Source organism: Equus asinus, chromosome 11, assembly GCF_041296235.1.
Source record: "Equus asinus isolate D_3611 breed Donkey chromosome 11, EquAss-T2T_v2, whole genome shotgun sequence".
Lineage (NCBI taxonomy): Eukaryota > Metazoa > Chordata > Mammalia > Perissodactyla > Equidae > Equus > Equus asinus.
The window spans coordinates 4,646,209-4,670,093 of NC_091800.1; the positions used below are offsets into that span (position 1 = coordinate 4,646,209).

The following is a 23,885-nucleotide window of genomic DNA, read 5'->3' on the forward strand; positions in this document are numbered from 1 at the left end:
GACACCACCTCAACATAACCTGATGAGCGGCGCCATGTCCACACCCAGGATCCAAACCAGCAAAAACCTGGGCCAGCCAAGTGGAGCGCGCGAACTTAACTACTTCGCCAGGGGGCCGGCCCCCCAGAACCTTTCTAATTCCAAGTTGACGAGCCAACAAATCAGTTTTATTCAGATCACCTTTATCATACAATAGTTGAAGTTTTAAAAGTACATTTTAAAGGACCACTTGTATAATCAATGTGAACTATATATTTATGCTTGCTTCATAAAATTTGGAAGATTAATTTGCCGTTTTTAATCTTTTATTTATCTGTACGGTTTATTCTTGCCTTACTTCATTTGTACAACCATTATGATCAAATCTCAGACTTACTAGATGCATTTAATTGTCAAGAATTAACAATTCTCCCTCCCCCACTCTTTCTTTCATCTGTGTGCTTTTCCTGCTCACGTGTGCATGCCCTCTTCTTTTCACGTGTTCCTTTCCCTTCCTTCCTTCCCTCACATGCCAGGTGGCTTTTTCTGTTGTTACTTCTGTTTTTATACTCCTTGAACTAACCATATTGTTGTGAGTACTCCTTTCTCTTATCTCTACTGTCTCTTTCTCACTTTGGCATATATGTGGCACATCTGTGGTAGGCTGGGCTTGGTAAACTGAGCTAAGGCAAAGACAATGGCTTGTAGACTTCGGTAAGTGCAGTTAGAATATCAGTTTGGATGGAGAGGAGGAGGAGGAACAACAAAGGTCAAAATATTAAAGTTTTGTCTGAGAGTAACCACACAAGGGCAAACGCCTAGCGTAGTCCTGTCACATATCAGGCAGTGAAAAAGTTCACTAATTCATTCTCAAACATTTAAGAACTTGCTATGTGTCATTGTTCTGCGGGTAAATAAATGGATACTATGAGGTCTCCATCTTCAAGGAGCTTACAAAAGGGAGTGCTGAATAGCAAAGAAATAATTAAGAGCACTGGCTCTGAGGTCAGCCTGGGATTCAGATTCCAGTTCTGTCATTTACTACATATGCGATCTTGGACCAGTTACCTCTCTGCACCTCAGCTGACTCACAAAAAATAACAAAACTGGAATCAAATTACCTCGATTTAAATCCCAGCTCTGTCACTTAACCAGGTTACATTATCCTTCTCCTTCAGTTAACTAATCTGTAACTACTTCAAAGGGTCTGTAAAAAAAGAGCATTCAATGAAATGATACACATAAAGCCCTTACTATAATGCCCAGCACAGACTAAGTGCTATAGAAGGTTAGTTATTACGAACATCGTAATTTCAGCAAATGCTCTAACAGAAACATACAAAAAAATTCTATGAGAAGGCAGTGAGAATCAGTTAACTGCCTTGTTAATTGGAAGATTTAAGAAAGACATTACAGGGCAGGAGATATTTGAACTGAATCCCAAAGGCTGAGCAGGAGTTTGCCAAAACAAGGAACAACAGTAGAGCAAGCTGTACCACAGTCAGTTCTGAGATTTGGACAGCTAGATCCACGATATAGAGGGTCTTTGGAGTATACAACAAAAATGGACAGAAGAGGAGAAAAGCAGACATACTACACTAGAAAGACAATTGTGGATACAGACATTTTCTTTTGTTAATTTATACAAGAGCCACCATATATGTAAGACATTGGAACCTAATAAGGCCAATTCTATAGGATACCTTGTACCATGATTCAGCACTTACTCTTAATCTACTACCAATCCAATAAATTTGGTTATTTAGTTTCAAAATCCCAGCATATAAAAAACATTAAATTATAAATGCTGGAGTCAAGTACTAACAGCAGAAGGAAGATCTAATAGCCTGACAGTGAGATAGGAGAGAAAAATAATACACAACAGACCTGGCTGCAATAGTCTAGACCAATCAATGCTATCCCGACCAATTACTAGCCTCTAGGTCTATTTATAATGATGATCTTCAGGCACTAAGGAGATGCTAACTATGTAGGGAATATTCTGTTAAAAATCTAGGAAATCATATAACGTAGTTTAACTGTTTTAAATGTAAATCTTGCATAAAAAAAGATGTTTCATTGCTTACAAGGATAATTTCAGTTGTCTGGAAGATTCACTTACATGGCACAACTCACACTCCAATGATGCTGTATAAATTCAGCATTACTGTCTGATTTACTATATATCCAAAGCACTTTGCAGAATGTATGTTATAAAAAAATACCAGGGCTATGTTTATATAAACTGAAAATGATTAGAACTGTGAATAAAAACAGAATGTCTTTCAGAAAAATACTAGTAGACATAGTTTGGGTTTGTCATAAATACTATTACATATAAAATAAAATTAGACCACAGGATACAAATCTTTTCGTCTTTCCAATATTGTTAACATACACTTTTAAAAGAACTCACCACTAGTGTACTCTTAGTCATAATGAGGTATCCCTTATAAGAAAAGCATCTATACAAATAACAACTCAGTACACTGACACACAGGTTTGCAAATTTCAGGACGTCAAGAGAAATGTGACTGTTATCTCCTAAATCAATTCCTTTCAAAGATAAAAAGTATCATAAGGCAAATCATAATTTTAAGTCATTTGTTTAGGATATCAATTCCAGTATAAATGTTGCTATCCACGTCTGAAATCCTTCTAAGTATCAAGGGCTGTTTCAAGGCTATGGGGAGGATATCCGCACTGGAGGAAGTTGGAATCTCCAGATATTAGAGAATCTGTTGCATAAACCAAGTTTTCTTTTTTCCTTTGGATTTTTGGTTTTTACTCTCAATCTATACAATAATCCATTTGAAAATAAAATCTTGGAAGGTCTTTTCTCCACGCTAGTTTCTGTCAAAAAAAAAAAAAAAAGGTATAATATACCATCCTGAGAGTTAACTCAATAAAATCAAAGGGTCATTAAAAAAAAAAAACCCTAGCAATTGATGAGGAAGGAGTAAGTAAAAGTTCTTAAAACCTCCCTCCCACAACATGCGAAAAAAACAAAACTAAAACCAGAAAGAAGTAAGCACAACCATCTGATGCCAGCTTCCAACCTCCCACTTTACACTTGTTCCTGGAAGGATCTGCTGCATACTGATAATTTGGACCAAACTATAAGACAACACTACGATTGAAATCTAGTTTCTTCTTCCAGACAGAGGAGTGCTGTGTAATGGAACGAGAGGATAAAATTCTGAAATACCTCCTTGATTAGGGCCACCATGTACAGGTGTGTATACTGCACAACTCTAAGGAACACCATCGACATTGTAATCATCATACAATTGTCCAGCAGATGGCTATAAACTGCACTGAGGAAGGGGTATCTTTTTCTAATCTGCATGAAGGTACCATATGTGTGCAAGGGTAATGCTGTCACTGATACCTTCCAATTCATGGGGATTGTGCAGGCCAGAGAAAAATACAGAATGTCACACTGGAAACTCCTATTGCTCACTGCATTCACTAAAGGCTCAACACTTGCCATGTTCTCCTCCCGTGTCCTGTCCAAGTTGGGACTAGCACCAGCAAGTTATGGCTTGGTTGGGCAGAGGAATACTGCATTGATGAGCACACTAACTTAAAACCTATGAACTAGGTATGAGGGCATTTCTCTAAAGAGGCAGGCACCACAAAATGGGGGAACAAAGTGAAAATCAAAGGCCAGCCCATGGGATGGGATAAACCCCAACTTCGCAGAACAGGGAAACTTTCAGAGTAGATCTAGGACACAGACCTGTTCCCAACTACAGTAGTCCACAGCCCAGCTCTTTCTCAAATCCCTCAGGCAGCTGAATGATTGAACAGTTATATAAACTACTAACACCTTGTTCTTTAGCTAATATTCTAATGCAAAGATAAAAAGAATGCTTAGATCAAGATAGAAATAAGTCAAGGATATATATTCACATTATTTTTGGCAAATAACATGTTTGGCTAGAATGTCTGTTTAACACCTAACGTTGTGCCCAGGCAAATTCTGTGGGAAAAATGAAGGCAAGAGCAATAGGAAACAATTAACAATGAAAATCACGTTCTCAAAGAAAATAGAAAAAAATGATAGAAAACAAAAGAGGCAACAGATATATCATCAGAGAGCATAGATAAGATGTAAGATGACAGAAATATTCAAAAAGAAAGCTGGTTTAGCTAAATAAAAGAAACAGAGGAGAAAAACACCATTACAAAACAAACTTTAAGAAGCAGCAAAGATGAGAATCAACACTGCAGAAAATATATGGACTATCTGAGAGGGCAAAAAGTCTCATAGAAGGCAGAAGAAAAGCACAAAGAAAAGCAATTAAGGAAAAGAATATCCACATGCAGGACAGACACCAAAGATTCAACATGTGTATAACTACTGTGCTTCAGGAAGAGAAAGAGCAAATCAAACATCCATTTCAAAAATACGGTGGAAAAAAAACTTTACTGAAATGAACCAAGACTTGAACGTGCTACTCTATTTGCCACTGCCCTATGCGTATGTACTCTAGGTCTGAATAATCCTAGAAAACCTCAGGGGAGACTGGTCAATTTTAGTCTCTTTCAGAAAATCTAAATAAGGTGGACATTAGAAAATCTAAATGAGGTTAGAACCGTGATGCCCTTATTGCTGGATTTAACCTCTTAAAGGCTGTTCTCTAAGGAGTTAATACAAAAAAAATGACACAGTAAATGAGTAGATGTGATTTATTTCTAAGATTATTCTTAAAAGACACGCATCACCCTTATATACTATTTGGGGAAATGAAAGCAGTATAAGGGAGATAACACATTCAAGGTATTCAGCTTGAAATGCTGGAGAGGATTTTTCTGCCCCTCCTCACCCCAAATAGTTGACTGCAGTTCAAGAGAACTATTCCAGTAGGAATGGACTAAACAATATTATTCTTAACCCTGACCTGAATAATGAGATTTCATAAGATACTTTTACAAAATCTACTCTGTTGGCCAATGTATACAATTACACATAAATAACCAATGCACTGGCATGAGGCAAGCAGCTGCCTGAGGAACTGACTCCTCTGGAGGAAAAGAGTATGGAATGCAGTGGTAGAGATCAAAGAGCTGCTTAGGGCCTGTTGGTTATGTTACTCTAAACCTACTCGGAGACTGAATTGAGACTCTTGGTAGGCGGAAAGTGATGGGAGTGGGGATAAATTCCTCCTATTACCACAACAATTTGCTTCTTAAACCTGCATCTAAAGCTAAATATATGGAAAGGAAGGGCAGAAGAAATACTGGGATTTGGGGCGATACTGAACATGTGAGAGTCATCCACATGGTTCTGGTTATATATAAAATGCTCCATGGATTTCAAGGATTACTTGTAATGCAGTAAAAAATGTGACAAAGGAATTAAGAGCAATGAGTGATGTGAACTGGATAAAAGAGATCTTTGAAAGCTGATGACTTCTGTTAAAACATTTCACTAGTTTATTGCCTTTAAAGCAACAGGTGCTTCACCATTCTGTCTCTACTTTTTATCCATGAAGTGACAAACTGTAAAAAGTTCTGTGTTCTTTGTTGAACATTCTTTGGTCTCTACGTTTCTCAGGAAGAAAGTGGGAAAAGAAAGGACCTTCCTTACAATGCTTTCAATATGTCCAATATATACACATTGCATTAGACAAAATTTACTAAAACCTTATTCATTTGGGGCCTTTATTTTGGAATTTGTAATAGTCTGGATAAAATGTAATTGCTTTGATGTCTTTGAACTTTCTGTGGTATAACTGAAAGACATCTTTTCTCCTTAAACAAAACTTTACAATTGGAAATTTTCAGTCATTAGAACTTTTCTACTTTGTTGTTAATCAGGGAGATTTTATTGTACGTTGAAACAGACTACTGCCAGACCAAATGAACAATATTCACTGCATAAGCCATGCTTCATGATAAATTCTACAAAATAACAGAATATTAGCCAAGGAGACAAAAGTCATTTCTGGGAAACCTGGAAGCTCTGGAAACTACTCTCTCTGGCTTCTGATTACTGTTTCATCTAGTGATGGCCTAGTCTAGACTTGTTTCCAGGGACTGGAAGGAGGCTAGTGTGGCTTTTCTAACATGAGCATGGTAAAAAGAAATGGCATATGCTTATACATGTTAATTTTTTAAAAAATCATAGAATTCTGTCTGGGGAAGAGTAGCTACTGTCAAGAGATGCTGATGAGTAAAGAAATACACATCCTCTCTTCCAGTAACTGCTTTTTCTTTCCTGATCAGATCACTGAGCAGAATACTCATTTTCCCTTCCATCATAATTACCTTTCAGGAAGGACATGATAACTACATAAATTTTTGCTTATGCTCTAAACAAAAAATTTAAATTAGGTTTCAAGTGACTGAGGAAAAAACAAAAAGACTAGAGCCTGAACTTAAAAATCTCAATACCCTCCTAAAGTTTCATCAATGTCATTCATTGCAACCATATTTAAGTAATGTTTTTCTTAACAAATGATTAAGTTACTTTAGCTTATTTCCCTACACAGGAGAAGGTAAATACTACTTTGTGAACTCTTTCTACAATTATTCAACATCAACTTTTTTAATAAACATTATGTGCCTCCTACCACCAAGCACTGCACAGAGATAAAATGACAAATGAAGAGGCACTCCCCTCTCTAGTGGGGAGGCATAACAGAAGGTGGCTAAGCACTAGAAAGAAGTATGAAAAGAGCAACTAGCAAACATGTACGTCTCACAATGATAAATTTCAAACCGATAATTATTTTTCCAATGTTATCTATCAACCATAACATTTTGACTTCTTACTTTGCAAAATGCGATACACATCAGACTAACAATGTTTCAAGATTATGTAACTAAATTTAAATAGAAAACTAGTAACAGGTCTGTTATCAGTAAATTTATCTGGATTATGACCTCTCTTCTTCGGGCAGCTGAGAAACACAGCAAAGCAGTAATAAGGAACCTTCTGTGATGGAAGCTGTGAGCTAATTTCTGGAACCTTACACACTCTTGCAGAAAGGTCTCCTAGCAACTGAGAACTTCAAGTAAGCCTGGGGAAAGGGCTGCTATCAGAGGGCTGAGTCATAAACAGAGGCCACCACTGGGGATAACACATTTAGGATATTGTATCCCACAACATATGACACAGAGTGGAGCAAAGAAGGGATGGATTAAAGGATTCCTCTCTCCTTCCTCCCATCCCTTCTTGGGGAACAGCTGCAGTCTGTAGCTGCACAAGTATTTTGCAGTTCCGGACTGCAGAAGGCAAGTGATTTATTCATAAATATTTTGCACTGCTTTCCTCCCATGCTCCCACATTCTGTGTGATCTACTCGGACTTCCATATCCCCAATCCCCAGAGAGATTTTCCCTCTATATGCTTCCTCAGTTTACAGGAAACTCGTGGTGAGGATGGCTCTTTAAAGCTTGTGGCTGAATACTGATGGTAGTTTGCTTTCTACCACCAAGTCCCTTAAGCCCCACACCCTAATCCAACACAACATTTGGTCTAGGACTGGAACTATTATTAAAAAATGGCAACATATTGCTTGCATACAAACAAATTTTATCCAAAACAAAAATAGAACAATTTTTTAAAAAACCTTCAGAAAGTCTAATGAAGGGGCAGATTTGCAATTTCTCATTAAAAATGAAAATTATATTACTATTTAAAAATTCTACTGATACTATTATTTTTTATGAATTAGTCTTTGTACAAAACAGATATTATACTAACTTAAAGTATCAACCTTAGTTCTGTTCATTGCTAAAGTGATTTTCCTAAACCTGACCTGGTCTGCTGGTGTATCCTTAGCCTTCCTCTGAGGAGCTTCAAAAAACCTTTACTAGATACCTTTCCAGAGACGGACTACATACTCATGATGCTTCAGAAAGCAAAGTATGTCATATAGTTAGTTGGGTTTTGCCCCTTTGTTCATTTGGCTAACTTACTTGTTAAGAATTAATTCCAGCAGTTACCTCCTCCAGAGTACCCATTTGGGGTTAAGTATCCTCTTGGTATGAGCTACAGAACCCTGAGTAAACTTTTATGAAAGCCCCAACGACTCTGTACTGGAACTGTCTGTGCCCCACTACAATGAATTCCTCAAGAACAGAAAGTATCTTTTTTCTCTGTAACCCCAGAGCCTATTACATGGTTATTATGGTTAAATGGTTAAAAAAAAGTGTGCCAGGAATAAATGGATCTTTATGAATGGGAATCAAGTCCAAATTTAAAGTGTGATCTTAAAAAACTAATTTATAAATAGATTTCAGTTGGGGCTGGCCCGGTGATGCAGCCGTTAAGTTTGCACGTTCCACTCTGGCGGCCTGGGTTCACAGGTTCAGATTACGGTGCAGACCTATGCATCACTTATCAAGCCATGTGTGGCAGGCGTCCCACATGAAAAATGGAGGAAGATGGGCATGGCTGTTAGCTCAGGGCCAATCTTCCTCAGCAAAAAGAGGAGGATTGGCGGCAGTTGTTAGCTCAGGGCTAATCTTCCTCAAAAAAAAAAGAAAATTCTGTCCTTGAATCAATATGCAAAAGTTTGTTTTTTGGTGCTTATATATTTTAAATGCTAGTAATAGTTTATTAAAATATTTTTAGATAGCTAGGTATGTACTCCGCCATGTGCAACTGCACTAAAGAAGTATGTACACAAATAGAAATAAAGGCCTTCTGTTTCCTTTTGTTATAACCACAAACTACTGCACACTGTTAATTACTTTAGATTTAAAAAATGCCTTCATAACAAAAGAGGTAAAGCCATTAATAGGTGGTGGCAGTGTTAACTGTACCAAAGGATACTGTCTTATTTTTTTGCTTATTGTAGAGATCATGGAATCTCAGAGGCAGAATGCTCTGAAACTGGACTACACCAGCTGCTTCACACTCTCTTTCTACAAATCTGAATAAACAATCTAAGGGGTTTCATGCTTAACCCATGTTTGGCTTAGGGTTTAAGGGATTTCTTCAGCGTTAGCTTGGAGTTCACTGACATAACTTAATACAATGTCTAAGATAAAATTTTGCTATTAAAATGTATTTGTAGAACATGAGCAGGGATGAGCCAGACATTTTACCAAGCATTGGCAAAATAGGTAAAGTTTACCAGCAAAGGTACTAAGATGCATGCCATTTGTGTTTCTCGATTTTATATATTAAATCACCAGTAAATAAATACATAGATTAGGCAATACAAAGACACAATACAAAAAGAAAAGTAATACACACATATGACTATATATTTTGGCAAATTATTTTTCAGGCAAAGTTCTGCTCTGTATTTGTGAAGTACAAACGTGGAACAAATCACTTAAGATCTGGCAAAGATTTGCCAAAATCTCCCTTTCTGTTTTTACCTTATTCTTTGGACATATTTCATGATAAGACAGCCATGCCCTCATCTAGTAATTTCTGAGGATACTTTAACAGTGAAGATTTTAAAAGATTCCATAATAGAATTTGCTATACAATGACTGAAAAAATCAAACATTGTTTTTTGTTTGGGTTTTTCTTTTCACTTTAAGGTAGCCCCAAGCATAACTAAAGTAAACAAGTGCTAAATAAATAAGTGAAGAAGAATTTGCCACTCTACTACTTCGACGGCCCCTTCTACTAGTACTCACAGTCACTTCTCTCCCTCAACTCCTCCACCAACCTTCTGTGTCTTTTACAAGAGTTGGTGCCAAATAAGGAAACATGAGTTGCTACATCTTAACCTTTGAGCACAGGAAAGTAGTAGTATAAAACACCAGTGAATCATATACTAAGTTAGTAGAACTGTTAGCATTTGTTCAGGCAACAGTGAGGTCTGCACCAAATATGAAGTTCTTCGGGGTATATGTTAAAGAGAAATCTTTATCTTGACCCCTGAGAATCTTAGTATCTTATGAGAAACAAAACCAGTGAAAACTTGCAGTTTATGACAAGTTGTTACAAACATACCTTAAGGGTGGGCATGGACAGATCTAGCACCTGGGTAAACCTGCCCTTTTAAAATTTATTTGGTGATTAACTCCTGTACTCTTTATAATCAAGAGAATAACCTTAGTTAAATCTTAGGAAGAGATCGGGGGAAAAAAAGAGGAACAGCTATTTGTAGGCTAGAATAGACAGAGTCCGAAGTTCTGAAACAATTCAGGCAACCCAACCTTCAAACTTGAATTGCTAGTGAAGTCCCAACGAGTAATGATGAATATTCAAAGACTTGGACGGACTGTGTCACTTTGTTTAGTGTAAAATTAGTTTCTAAATATTTATGGCTATTGTTTGGATACTCTTTTAACTTACAAATTTTTTAAACTTTATGTATGTAATATATATTATTACCAGTATTAATAATATTCCTGTGAATTTATAGCTAGACTCCTTATAGGTCGACTCCTGAGAATGTGAATAGCCCAACTCACTTTCAGGATATAGAGTAAAGAGAACAACCTTGACGAAGCTCCCTTGGACAATGGATGTTTATGATTTACGGAGAGGGATATGATACTAGACAAAGGCTTCTGTTCCGTTTATAACGCTGTAAACAGGATAAGCCAGTGCCAGAGGGCTAACAGAATGTACATTGGGCTAGAAAAGAGAATGTGGAGAGTCACAACAGAAGTGAAGAATGGGTGAAAGGGAAGATTAAATACCATAAAGTAAAGGTAAATATCACAAATTATCTGATCGGAGGGGAATATCATCCAAAGGCTAGGAGTAATGCAGTGACATGATCAAAGCAGGGAACTGGAAGATAGTTTTAGATATAACATTTGAAACATTTCATAACGTGAAGAAAGATGATTATTAAGAAGCTAGAAGGGACAAGGGATGTAACCTAAAAATTTAAAGCAGAGGCCCTTAACCTCACACTACGTGGTCATACTTCCTGGTGTACGTAACTCCCTGAAATTATATGTGAAAAGGTGTGTATGCACTTTTTGAGAGAGAGTATATAACTTTTATCACATTCTCAAACAGATTCACAACCTATTCAAAGATTAAGAATAAATGACAAAGATGAATCAGTAAACATGAGTGATAACAGGGTAAAATACGAGTAAAATAAAATGCTCCAATTTTAAATATTGCTCATATTAGAACAGTGTATATAGTTAATTAACTTTAAATAACTGAGATGAATATCTGACTTAATCCATTTTCAACATATGGCTGTAGAGGTCTCTTAAAAAAAAAGGCTTCCCCGACAGGACTAAGTATAAAATGAGAAATCTATTAATTCCAGGTCCTTTAAAAATGTCTTACATTTTCCGCTAGCTAAAGCAGATTAATTAAAATAAAGAATATACAGGGGCCAGCCTGGTGGCGCAGTGGTTAAGTGCACATGTACCACTTGGGGGGCCTGGGGTTCACCGGTTCAGATCCTGGGTGTGGACATGGCACCGCTTGGCATGCCATGCTGTGGTAGGTGTCCCACATATAAAGTGGAGGAAGATGGGCATGGATGTTAGCTCAGGGCCAGTCTTCCTCAGTGAAAAGAGGAGGATTGGCAGCAGTTAGCTCAAGGCTAACCTTTCTTAAATAAAATAAAATAAAAAAATAAAGAATATACAATTGCTGGTAGCCAGAATAAAGCAAAGTACTAAACGACATCACCGCTGTACAAAATTTTCAAATAAAAGCTTGGTCCTAATAAAATCTTACATGTATATCTGCACAATTCTTTCTTTAAAAATTGAGGTATAATTGACATGAAATATGATAATACACAATTCTGATTTTTGTATCACTGTATCTTTTCACTGATGTGGTGCCAAAGCCACTAGGCTTGCCTTCTCCAAACTAGGCACTATTCCATAGAAGGAAGCAGTCACCACACTACGCATAATAAATACTTACAGCTTTTAGCAGAGAAATAAAGAGAAATATGGATGAGAAGAGATTGGAGAGCAAGGATATAGGGGGAAGAGAAAGTCTCCAAAAGGGCAAGGATGGCTCACTTTCACTATAAAGACCCTATTTGGAACCACCATAATTATTCAACTTCAGAACTATTAACTTTATTTCTATAATATCAAAGAACAGTGCTTTAATACATTAATGTTGTCTTGTAAGGTTTTAAGTTAAATGAAAACCTTCCCACTCAAGATATAACACCCAAAACTTTAACAGTGACTAGCCTTTTCAAGCCATGGTAGAGGGAAGATGGTTTTTACATGCTTTTTTTCCTAAATTTTCTAAAATATACAAATATTTCAGGAAGAAAAAACACTAACATAAATAATTTTTAAGAATCAAGAAACAGCCAACAGCTCCAACTCCCTTTCTAATATATTTCAAGGATTTCAATATCCATAATAAAACAGTATTTCTTTAGTGTTTCAAGAAGCAATCTTTTCATGACTGTAATTTAAGGTGAATATGATGATTGCCTAATGGCCAAGTATACTAGTGGAACACAAAGTCCTAATTTAAAAACAAAACAGTAGCAGTGTTAACTAAATAAGTCAATCACAAATAAAATAAGATAAAAGTTTTTAAAAGAGAAAAGTGTGTCTCTGGCTCAAACTACTGATTGTCCTCTTTCTATTGCAATGGTTTTCTGGTTAAATCCCAGTGTTTCCTTATAATCCATCTTTTCTGGCTTGCCATTAAAGTATCTTAAACATGGTATGTCTGACACTAAGAACTACTAGGAGAGAAGTCTTTCATATTATACTTCCACGTGTGCAGGACTGATAATTAGATGGGCTTTTAGGAGGCTCAGCTGTTCATTGTTTGTCCTTTGCAGTATGCAGTCACAGCGATGGGGAACGCACTGAAGCAACCCATTCAAAGCAGTACTCTACCATAAGAGTAAGCTCCTGACCTGGACTTTGGTCCTGGAGCAATTCCAAGCATTCCAGAACTCCCCAGGACTGTGGGTTTGAAAACCCACATATTAGGGATCTGCTTCTGATTTGAGCTGGTTCTTAACTGGGCAATTATGACCAAATTAAACTGAAAAAAACTTTGTCTTTAAAACACTTGATAGTGTGATTTAATCTCTTGGTATTTACACTGCACACACACACAAACATAGAAATCAACCCATCTATAATTTCTTACTATGTATAATCTTCTAATTGTGTATACTAGCAAATGAGAAGAATGATTTGAGATTCCCAAACAGCAGATTACTAAGTCAATCATATTTTGCTCTGGAATATCTAGAACAATTTGTGGAAAAACACTGTGCTTTCCTATTTGAGGTTCATTTTGCCTAATTTTAAAAATGGTTTGCAGGGCACATAACAGCTAAACGATGAGAGACTGAGGAAGGAGATGCCTGGAACTGTAATATGTAACAGGAAACACTTAAGGTATAAAGTTTCTAGTACATAACAGATAAATTATACAATATACATGTGGATAAACAAGACTTCATAAGGCCATATTTCTTAATTAACAGTAATCACAACTTTTATTCTACATACCACACATTCAGGGAACTTTCATACATGTCAATGAAAATTTTCTACACAGACCAGGCTGTACTTAAATATATGATTCACTTAAATATATGAGTCATTAAATATTATTTCTATAATAAATATTGAAATTATTTATACTTTAACAATCTTATTTATGGTTAGGTTATTAAGAGAATATATTCTCCACTGGTTTACTTTATCAAATTTTTACCACTTTTTAAACTATAACTTTTAAATTCATATACCACTACTATTGATGGCTTAGGATATTTTTGTGCACTGCTGTAATTCATAAAACTCCAAAATTCAAAGTAACAAAAGCATTAATTTGTATACATTATCTACTAGAACACATGTTTTATAGAATAAGAGCAAACAGTAATTTTTTACTCAGGTTCAGCTAAACAAATATAGTTGCAAAAGGAAAGATTAAAAATACACTTCTGCTTTTATATTACAATTTGTTTTTCTTTCTTTCTTGGCCCCCCCAGAAAAGCACCTCCACAGATTTACAGTAGGATATATAAGTACTGTCCTTCTATTATACAAGGAAGGAAAGTAGACAACCTCTCATTCACACAGGACAAATAGCTATGCCAAAAGCACAAATTACATCTAATTACAGGGTATAACTCTGTCATCTTTCTTTTCATAATCTAGCCATTTATACACTTTGATTTTTGACTTCCATTTGAGTTTATTAACATCAAAGCTTTGTCATCACTTATCTGTTTCTAGAGACATTTTCACCTGAGGCAATGAAGTATAAAAACGTCTTTACATTCTTGCTTTACTGTTGCAAGAAAGCTTTAGCTTTCATTGGGGTTACAATGTTTCATGGTTATTAAACTTCTGTATGTTGCTGTAAAGTTTACCACCGTTGGCATAACAATTTTACAAGTACTATCATTAAACGCAACGCACTGAAAATACACTCCAATCCAAGTACATTCCAGTAAGTTCTAGCTTTACCCATTGCCAATGTCTTATCAATGTCTTCCCCAGCCGTTCACAAAAATAATCACCACAATACTATGAACGACTTGAAATAAAAGCAAGCAACGTTAATTTAATTTTATAAATTGTTTAGGGCTCTCATAACAAATGAAAATAGCTTCATTGTATTAATTACATTATTGGGGTTTTAAAAACATTTATTGACATGCAATAAAAAAAGAGAGTCCTACATCTAATGAAACTTGCAAATTCACTTCCCAGGTTAATATATTTGTTTGACTGTTTAAACATGATGATACACATTCCTTGCTTTTATTTATTTAAAATCTGCGACCATTTGTTTCAGTCAGGTTGTACTCACAAAATATAAGTTCAAACTTGAATTTAAATATCAAAGAAAATCTTTAACGTTCTCTTAGATTTTTAATAATTTTTAAATTCAATGCCATGATGCAATATATTACTCATGTTAAACTCACAATACTGTCAAAAATCGTAATACTGTTAAAAAAGAGACAATAGATCCAAAATGCAGTCACTTGTACTAAACCTCACACAGCAAACTAAGACTTCATACCTAACTTAACAGCAGTTTCAGCCTCTCCCAGGAGTGAAATTTTAAACCAATATCAGTCTGGAATTTCCTGATCAATACTAGCGAAGTCATCTGCATGACAGACACCTATTCTTCCCCCAAAGAAATGGAACCTTGTCTGAAATAATCCGTCTTTTGTTCCCTTGTCCCACTCTCTTCTGCCTATAAAAGCCGTCCATTTTGTGTGGCTTCTTGGAGCTCCTTTCTACTTGCTAGATGGGATGTTGCCCAGATTCATGAATTGTCAAAGTCAATTAGATCTTCAAATTTACTCAGTTGAATTTTTTTTTAACAATACCAAGGTTTCTTAAAAATAATCTGTTAGATAATACTTTGAGCAACACTGGAAAAATCCACCAAAAGAAAGTCATTAGAAGTTTGTGGCAATGAGTCCTATATTCATCATAAGCTCTCATTCTTCCTGATCTCTAACATGGCCTACGTTTCTCTGATTTTACCTCCTAATTTTCCAGAGCCGTTCAAATCAGATTCTTTTGGCTTTTTCTTTTTTTTTTTTAATAGGAGGAAAGTGTGGAATTGCATCTATAGCCAGAAATAACCATACCCTCTACTTTCATGCCTGTTACAATGGAAGAAGAATCTTTGTTACTATCAAAGACAGTGCATGGAATACAATATTCTGCCATGTTTTCCTTGACAAAAGCCTCAAAATCCAAATTCCAGGTAGGTTATAAAAATAAATAAAACATAAGATTCAAGACTTTTAAGTCAGCCTGGATATTTATTTAGAGAGACCTCTAAAACTTACTTATTAACCCTCAAACGAAGTAGTTTATCTACCATGATTTGACAACAATGACAAAATAGCATCTTCTTCTGACCACTCTTAGCCTGTTCTACCTTTCTTGCTCCTGCCCTGAGCACTGGGAAATAAGTTTCTGATCTGAGCGAAACCTTCTCTTTTCATGTTTCTTTGAGAGGTACTTCCACGCCCATGATTTCTCTTTTTCTAAAGACTAAGGTTTTGTCAAGCAATATATGTATCTCAATTTAAGTGATGAAAATGTAGCCAAACTCTCACATTCTCAGGCAATGACAACTAGGTCATGAATGTCACCTGGCCAAAAGGGGTTTTAAGACACCACTGACTCTAAGATGTATCCTGATTTCAGATATGCTAAAATGTTAGGAAAAGAAAAAGTCTCCTAGAATGAATGAAATGTAAGTACAAGAGTGCTGTGATTACTCTAATTCCACTTTAATGTTAAGAATTTCTTAAGTTATTTGATATTTTAACAAATTATCTTTAAATATTTGGCAAATGCTATGAATCAGAACATAAAATATAGTTTCTGAGCTTAAAGGCTAATAATGCTGTTAATGAGGCTATATATTAGATACACTCATAAGAAAATGCAAATGCTAATTAATGGCACAAACCAAAATTGAAAAGTTAAACAAAGGAGATATTAAAGTAGGCTTCATGGAGATCATCTCCACGGATATAATTAGGATGGTCAGAGGAGGGAATTCCTACTTACTAGCAGGAATTGATAAAACAGAAACTGAAAATTACATGGATGTCAAAAATTTAAAATTATAGGCATGAAAAACTAGCTCTGAGAAGAAAGCATCAGAAAGTTTGTAAGACCTAGTGCTGTTTTGTAATCCAAGTTTTTAATAGATTAATATTGCTGCAGTCTGCCTTAAACAACACTCAATCATAATCTAAGGCAGGGTACGATTAAAAGGCAAAATATTAGTTTAGAAATACGAATCAAGAAGGTCACTATATGGGATCTAAATACAAAATCACACCTACACACACGTTATCTCTAAGAGATGTTCTCATATAAGGCATTTTATCATGCCAAGATATTTACATGGATCTATCTTAAAAGTGTTTTTTCTCTAAGTTCTTTTTACTTAAATAAAAGCAAATAAAAACATCAAGAGACATGAAAACATATTTATAAAATGCTAATAATGATTAGATGAGAAATGATTAAAATTAGACCTGATGACGAAATCACAACCACAATTACACAAGAAAGTAACTTTACTCAGAAAATAATACATTATCTTAATTTACATAATAACTTTCCTCTCAGAAGATCAAGGTGATTCTCCCACAGATTGAGTCACATTTTCATAAACCATGAAAGCCTAAGTTTCCTAAAGTATAGTTTTAAAATATGTGCTTTCTGGGGCCAGCCTGGTAGCGTAGCAGTTAAGTTCGCATGTTCTGCTTTGGCAGCCCAAGGTTCACCGGTTCGGATCCTGGGCACAGACATATGCACCACTTATCAAGCCATGCTGTGGCAGGTGTCCCACATATAAAAGTAGAGGAGGACGGGCATTGATGTTAGCTCAGGGCCAGTCTTCCTCAGCAAAAAGAGGAGGACTGGTGGCAGGTGTTAGCTCAGGGGCAATCTTCCTCACTAATAAAAAAAAAATAAAACTACCAAGTGATCCAGCAATCCTACTCCTGGGTATACATCTAAAGGAAATGAGATCAGTATCTTGAAAAGTTACCCCATGTTCATAGCAGTATTATTTAGCCAAGATGTAGAAACAACCTGTGTCCATCGATGGATGAATGGACAAAAAAGATGTGATACATATGCCCACACTCATGTGATGGAACATTATTCACCCCTGGAAAAGGAAATCTTGACATTTCCAATAACACGGATGATCCTGGAGAACATTATGCTAAGTGAAATAAGTCAGATACAGAAAGACAAATACTACATGATCTCAATTATATGTGACATTTAAAATAGTCAAACTCATGGAAGAACAGAGTAGAATGATGGTTGCCAGGGGTTGGGGGAAATGGGGAGATGTTGGTCAAAGGATATAAAGTTTCAGTTATGCAGGAAGAATAAGTCCTGGAGATCTAATGTAGAGCATGGTGACTATAATAATACTGTATGTACTGTATAATTGAAATTTGTTAAGAGGGTAGATCTTAAGTATCCACCCCACACACGCACACACACACATTTGGTAACTATGCGAGGTGATGGATATGTTAATTAGCTTGATTATGGTGATCATTTCACAATGTATACATATAACATCAAGTTGTACACTTTAAATATACACAATTTTTATTTGTCAATTATATTTCAATAAAGCTGGAGGATAAATAAAGTAAAAAATCCTTCCAGGAATGCTGCTAAAAATCTGGGAATGGGAGAAACTTACATTCTCCTTTCTTCCTCCCCTGGCATCACTTTCATCAAGTGCTACCTCTACTTAAACCACAGGAACCTTGTGTAACTCTGTCCAAGCATCTGTGAATATCCTAGACTTTACTAAAGCCTGGATAGGAGATGGGGGAGATCAAAAGGTAAAACAGAATTCAGCCTTTCCAATCCTGTCCATCCCTCTCCCTTCCGTTTCTATGCCCAGAGGTCCCTAGATGCTCCAATTCTTCTGCTTCTATTATGCAAAGCAGCCTTCCCTCACCTTTAAAGCATGAGCCAGTCACATTCAGGTTCTTAGGGGGCTTACTCTCTACCAGAAACACTTACGTAAACCAAAACCATTCTCTCCCTAGGAGGAATTTTGGCCAGTTTTTTTTTTTTTTTTTAAAGATTGCATCTGAGCTAACATCTGTTGCCAATCTTTTTTTTTCTTCTTCTTCTTCTCCCCAAAGTCCCCCCAGTACATAGCTGTATATTCTAGTTGCAGGTCCTTCTAACTGTCCTTGGCCAGTTTTAAGATGCAGATTGTTATATTTGTATCTTCGGTGAGTGCAATCAATATTATACAAAGTGTTTATCAAGCATTTAGTTACATTACCAAAATATAGTGTTTATTAATATAGTCGATTTTTGCCATATGTCAGGATTATTTTCCAAATTTAAAAATAATTGGCTTGCAGTTTACAAGTTGAAGCATCTAAATAATTGGGAAAAAAATGCAACTTATTTTATTTAAATTCTAAAATTAATTTGGGTATTTTAATGTGATTGCTTCAGGACAAAAGCTTGCTGTCTGTATAAAGACAAATATAAATCTTAATAGCCACAACTAGAAGGACCCACAAGGAAGAATATACAACTATGTACCAGGGGGCTTTGGGGAGAAAAAGGAAAAAAAATAAAATCTAAAAAATATATATATATAAATGTTAATAATACGAATTAAAAACTAAATCTCATACACAGTAACAGGTGACATGGACCCATCATTAAACTTTTGAGATAAAGGTATACCTATTATTATTACATTATAGGTTTCATCAATATTCACCCATTCAATAAGTATTTACCACACCTCCTATGCATGAGACTCTTGTCTAGGCTCTTGGGATACAGCAGAAAAGAGTAAGGTTTCTTAATTACTTATGTTTTCTACTGGGAATATGCTATGACATGTCTCTGTGACTCTAAGTGTGTAACTGAGTATACATTGGACGTTTAGTAACTTAGCTGATTCTCAACATTTCTAGATATTGCTTGTCGATTATTTCTATAAATGCCAAACCAAAGTTAGACAAGGTCACTTTGTTATAAAGTGCAGTTCATTCACTCGCTCTTTGGATACTAAACATTTATTGTGCGACTGTGATTGTTTTAGGCACTAAGAATACAGAGATGAAAAAGACAAGCGGCCATTCTGGCAGGGAAAGACAAAAAAAAACAAGCAGACAAAAAATAATTTCAGAGAGTGATAAGGTCTAGGAAAGAAAAAAAAATTATTAAATGTTAACAGAGGAAAGAATTCCAAAGATTTATGAATACAAACATAAACAAACATCAAAGTGAATCTAAAGTCTATGAATCTACATAATAAAGAATTCAGATTTATTCAGAATAAAGAACATTTATACATCATTATGGACTAGGTTATGCAAAATAATTTTACTTAAAAATTTTTTTTAAATGTAGTGGACAAATTTTTCATTAAAAAACAAATGAAAAAAATCTTATTATGAAGTCAGGGAAACATACAACATCCAATGTCATATATAATTTGGAAATTGATATATAAGGCCAAAAAGTACAAAAATTTAGAGAATTAAATATTCATACAATTAGCAAATGAGTAAGAACAAATAAAATATTATCAATGTTGCCAATTGTGAACTATATTGTTTTTGATGTTTATGTTTCTTTTTTTTTCTTTCCAGTTTTAGGTCTTATTACAATCATTTGTAACACCAATGGTTCAGAAAAGCTTTTAGTTTGATCTTACATGCTGTTGAGTTACTTAGTGATATGAAGATTTGTTTGTTTTCATCAGTTTTGGTTTACTAATATATTATTTCTAGCTTATAATAACAAAACACAATAATAGCTATAAAACTTTTATTATTGAAATTCCTGCAGGAAGAAAATAATTTTGCTATTGCAACTATAAAACTCTCTCACTCCTAACTGCTTTCCCCAATGAAATAATTTTTTAAATTTGTAAGATATCAAGGCTGATTAAGAACGCAGCTATCCCTATAAAGCAGAATGAATGAAATAATAGAATAATTTTGTTTATCTTCTCCTTTCTATCACTTCTTATCTGATTTTACTATGCCTCAACCAAATATAATAATGTTGTAAAGGGAATAACAGTAAAATCTTAGAATAGTTTTCAAACATTCTAAAGTGTTTCAGAAGAAGCCGTTTACATAAAACTAACTGATATGCTGACATGCTCTAAAGCAAGTTCCCTAAGGCTGTCTGTAGGAGGCAATACTGTGGTCCAGTTGTAATCACTAAACAGCTTTTGAAACAATACAATTACATTTTACATAAGACTTCTGCAACTCAATCTTTGCAAATTTATCTTCTAAATGTCTTTCAAATTCACCCACTAATTAGCCATCATCAACTCTCTCCTGAATACTGCAACAGCTCCCTAACTCCAAGTTTCCATCATTCCCTTCACTAAAGTCTCAATACTCTTTCCAAGGGTCAAAGCCAAATTTGTGATATAGTAATATACGTAATCCTTTATGCATTAAATAACATGATATGGTGGCGGTTTAATAAATACTCTACTTTCAAAGAAGTGATACTTTGAGACATCTGTAACAACTGTAATATAATAGGGAAAAACGAGATTTCTTTTCTATTGACGACAAAGTCAGTTGCTGTTACTACTACTACTGTAGCTTGTTGCCTACATTCATAATTGAAAAAATGTTAAATTGGAGGTCAGTGAAAACAAAAATATAACCTTCTACCTAAGTTCATAGACTCCCCGAATTCTATGTCTGGGTTTTTTGGGGTCTATGAGGGTTAAGAACCCCTACAATGGGGGCCAGCCCAGTGGCATAGTGGTTAAGTTCACGTGCTCTTCAGGCCAGGAGTTTGCAGGTTTGGATCCTAGGTTGTAGGAGCTCACCTACACACCACTCAGCAAGCCATGCTGTGGCAGCATCCCACATACAAAATAGAGGAAGACTGGCACAGATGTTAGCTCATCTAACATAAAAAGACAAAAAGAAAGAACCCCTACAATGGCTCCCTGCAGTCCTCAAGATAAAAATTTGTTCATGCGCTTAAGGGGTGCTTCATGATCTGATTCCCTGACACCACTCAGCCCTGGTTTGAGCCTTATCTTTTGTAGCTCACATTCTACTGAGTCAAACTCTTAGCTTCACACCTTTGCAATGCTATTGCCTTTGCCTGCAATATTCTTCCCATTCTGTTTGCTCAGCAAACTCCTAAGCATCCTACAGGTATCAGTTTACCTATCATTGCTTCAGGAAACCAAGGTTGTGTTAGGTGCTCTTTCAGCCTGCTCCTGTAGCACCCAGCACTTACTACCCCATCACAGCATTTACTTCACTGTATTAAAACTGCCCTCCTTAATTAAACTGTAACCACTTGAACTGTGTCTCAAATCCCTACTCCTTGCATACTGCCTTGCACAGAGCAGGCACTTTGATAACTGTGGAAGGCGGAAAGGAAAGAAACAAGGGAAAGTCCAATTTATTTGCTGTTTCATGATCATGAACTCTACCCTTAATCCTGATTGACCCTCACAAATGCAAGCGTTGATCACAATGGGAACCAGAAAGTGTAGGGTTCAAGTGATATAAATTCACAATTTTTACTGGGAAAATCACTTAGTGTGATGAAATGACAAAACCTAAAAATGTGGATTTTATTCTAGGCAGAATGAGGCGCTAACGGTTTCTGAAGAAGGGTACATTATGTGGTTCAAGTGATACTCTTGGGAAGATCAACCTAAGGATCCTAAATGGGAATTAAGAGGTTGAGAAGAGAGGCAGAGAAACCAACGATGAATAATAAATTGAATTGCTTGACACAAGATTAACGAACAAAAATGCTACGAAACATTAGAAGATACATCCTTCCACTTGTGACTATAAATGGTATGAGGATGGGGGAGAGTGACTGCACGTATTATCTATGCAGCATCTTAATTTAACACAACAAAAAACACCATTTGTCAATACTGAATTTTAATCCACAAGGCCTGCTTTCCTCCCTTTTGTTGTATCTTGACTGCTCCTTACGTTTTTCATTAGAAAGGTATAATGTAAATCTAACCGAAAAAGAATAAGATACTCCTTTTAATTTTCAAAAAAACTTCACACAAAAAACTTAAATGTCCATAAAGTATTTTAAAAGTAGTACTCTTTTCTCAAATTTGCAAATATTTTATGTGGCAATTTTCTACTGAACTAGGGAACTTGACCTTCACTTTTAAACACATGTAGGTTTTGGAAGAAACATCTTGTGCTTAGTACTTACAGCCCCCTGAAGCATTAAAGTTTATGATCACGTACTAACGTTCCTTACAATTGATTATAGTATCTAGAAATTATCAACCGGTTAATTTTTATGGCTGACATTTTTATGATTAAAAAACAAGCCACCTGTTCGGACACCTTCCCCAGGCTCGGGAAACGCCCTAGCTGCGGGGCCCACCCCGCGCGTGGCGGGGAACTGCATGCACAGCGGGCGCAGCTCGGGGCGCCGCGCGCGGCGGGGAGCGAGGGAGCAGGTCAGCGCCGGAGAAACGAGCCGGGAGCGAGCGCGGCGCGCAGACACGCCCCCGCCCGGCGCCCCCGCCGCGTCGCCGGCGGTCCCAGGGGAGGCTGACTGGCGCTGGCCTCCAGCGTCCCCGCGGGTGCGGGGGCGCGGCGAGCGAGGGGCAGCTGTCGGGGGTCTTGAGCGCGCGCCCTCCCCTGGCTCTGAAGGACCGCCGGCTCCCGACCCCTCCCCACACCGGGCGTCTGCGAGGGAAGGAGACTGGCTGGGGCTGGCGGAAAGGGCCGTCCCCTACCTGTGCGAAGACGGTGAAGCTGCCCTCGGGGGCCGCGACAGTAGCGCGGCCGTGGTACCATGCCACTCCTGCTCCTGCCAGGGCCACGCCGGCCACTGCCGCCGCCACGGGCCCGGGACTGGGCAAGGCCCGCCGGCCGGCGGCGACTCCGCGCCGCAGTCTTCCGCCCCAGGCCGCCAGCCGAGAGCCTCTAGCCGCAGCTGCCGCCATCTTTGCGGAAGCGCCCCATCGCCGCGCCCCGCGCCGCCGCCGCTTCCCACGACCCGAGCGCTCCCGCGCGGCCGCGGATCTCGCGAGCCCAGGGCGGCTTTCGCCCCGCCTCCCGAGCCTGCGTCCTGTATCCGAAAGCCGGGCGAAGTTCGCAGCGGCGGGAGGGGGCTCGGTTTAGGGCATGGGTTCTGCTGCAGGACGAACGGGCTAAGTGGGAAACGGTGCGAACGCTACCGGAACAGGGCCCCCGGTTGAAGACAGCGTGGACCCCCTATTGTGTAGGAAGGCTCCACCTTTTCCGTAGGGGCCGTGTGTCACCCAGTGGGTCACCGGTGGGCGACCTAAGCACCTCTGATAATTGTGGTAACGTGTGTAGTTTGCCTGTCCGATGGGCAGGATCTTAAGAGTGGAATCTCATCCCTAAAGTGGTTGAGGTGTGGAACTGAAAAAGTCTGCATATTCCTGAAAATTAGATTTGCTCTAAATTCCACAAGCGTACCTATAT

The 23,885-nt window shown here is 37.2% G+C and overlaps 1 protein-coding gene across 1 annotated transcript in view; it reads right to left on the reverse strand.

The window, feature by feature from the left end:
* The window catches only part of MICU2 (mitochondrial calcium uptake 2), a 134,207-nt gene extending 110,737 nt beyond the window's left edge, over positions 1 to 23,470 (reverse strand). Inside the window, exon 1 of the mRNA XM_014837139.3 lies at positions 23,171 to 23,470. Within this exon, the coding sequence (XP_014692625.3) occupies positions 23,171 to 23,380 (210 nt within the window). The 5' untranslated portion in view covers positions 23,381 to 23,470. The remainder of the gene's footprint in view (positions 1 to 23,170) is intronic.
* Positions 23,471 to 23,885: the final 415 nt, after the last annotated feature.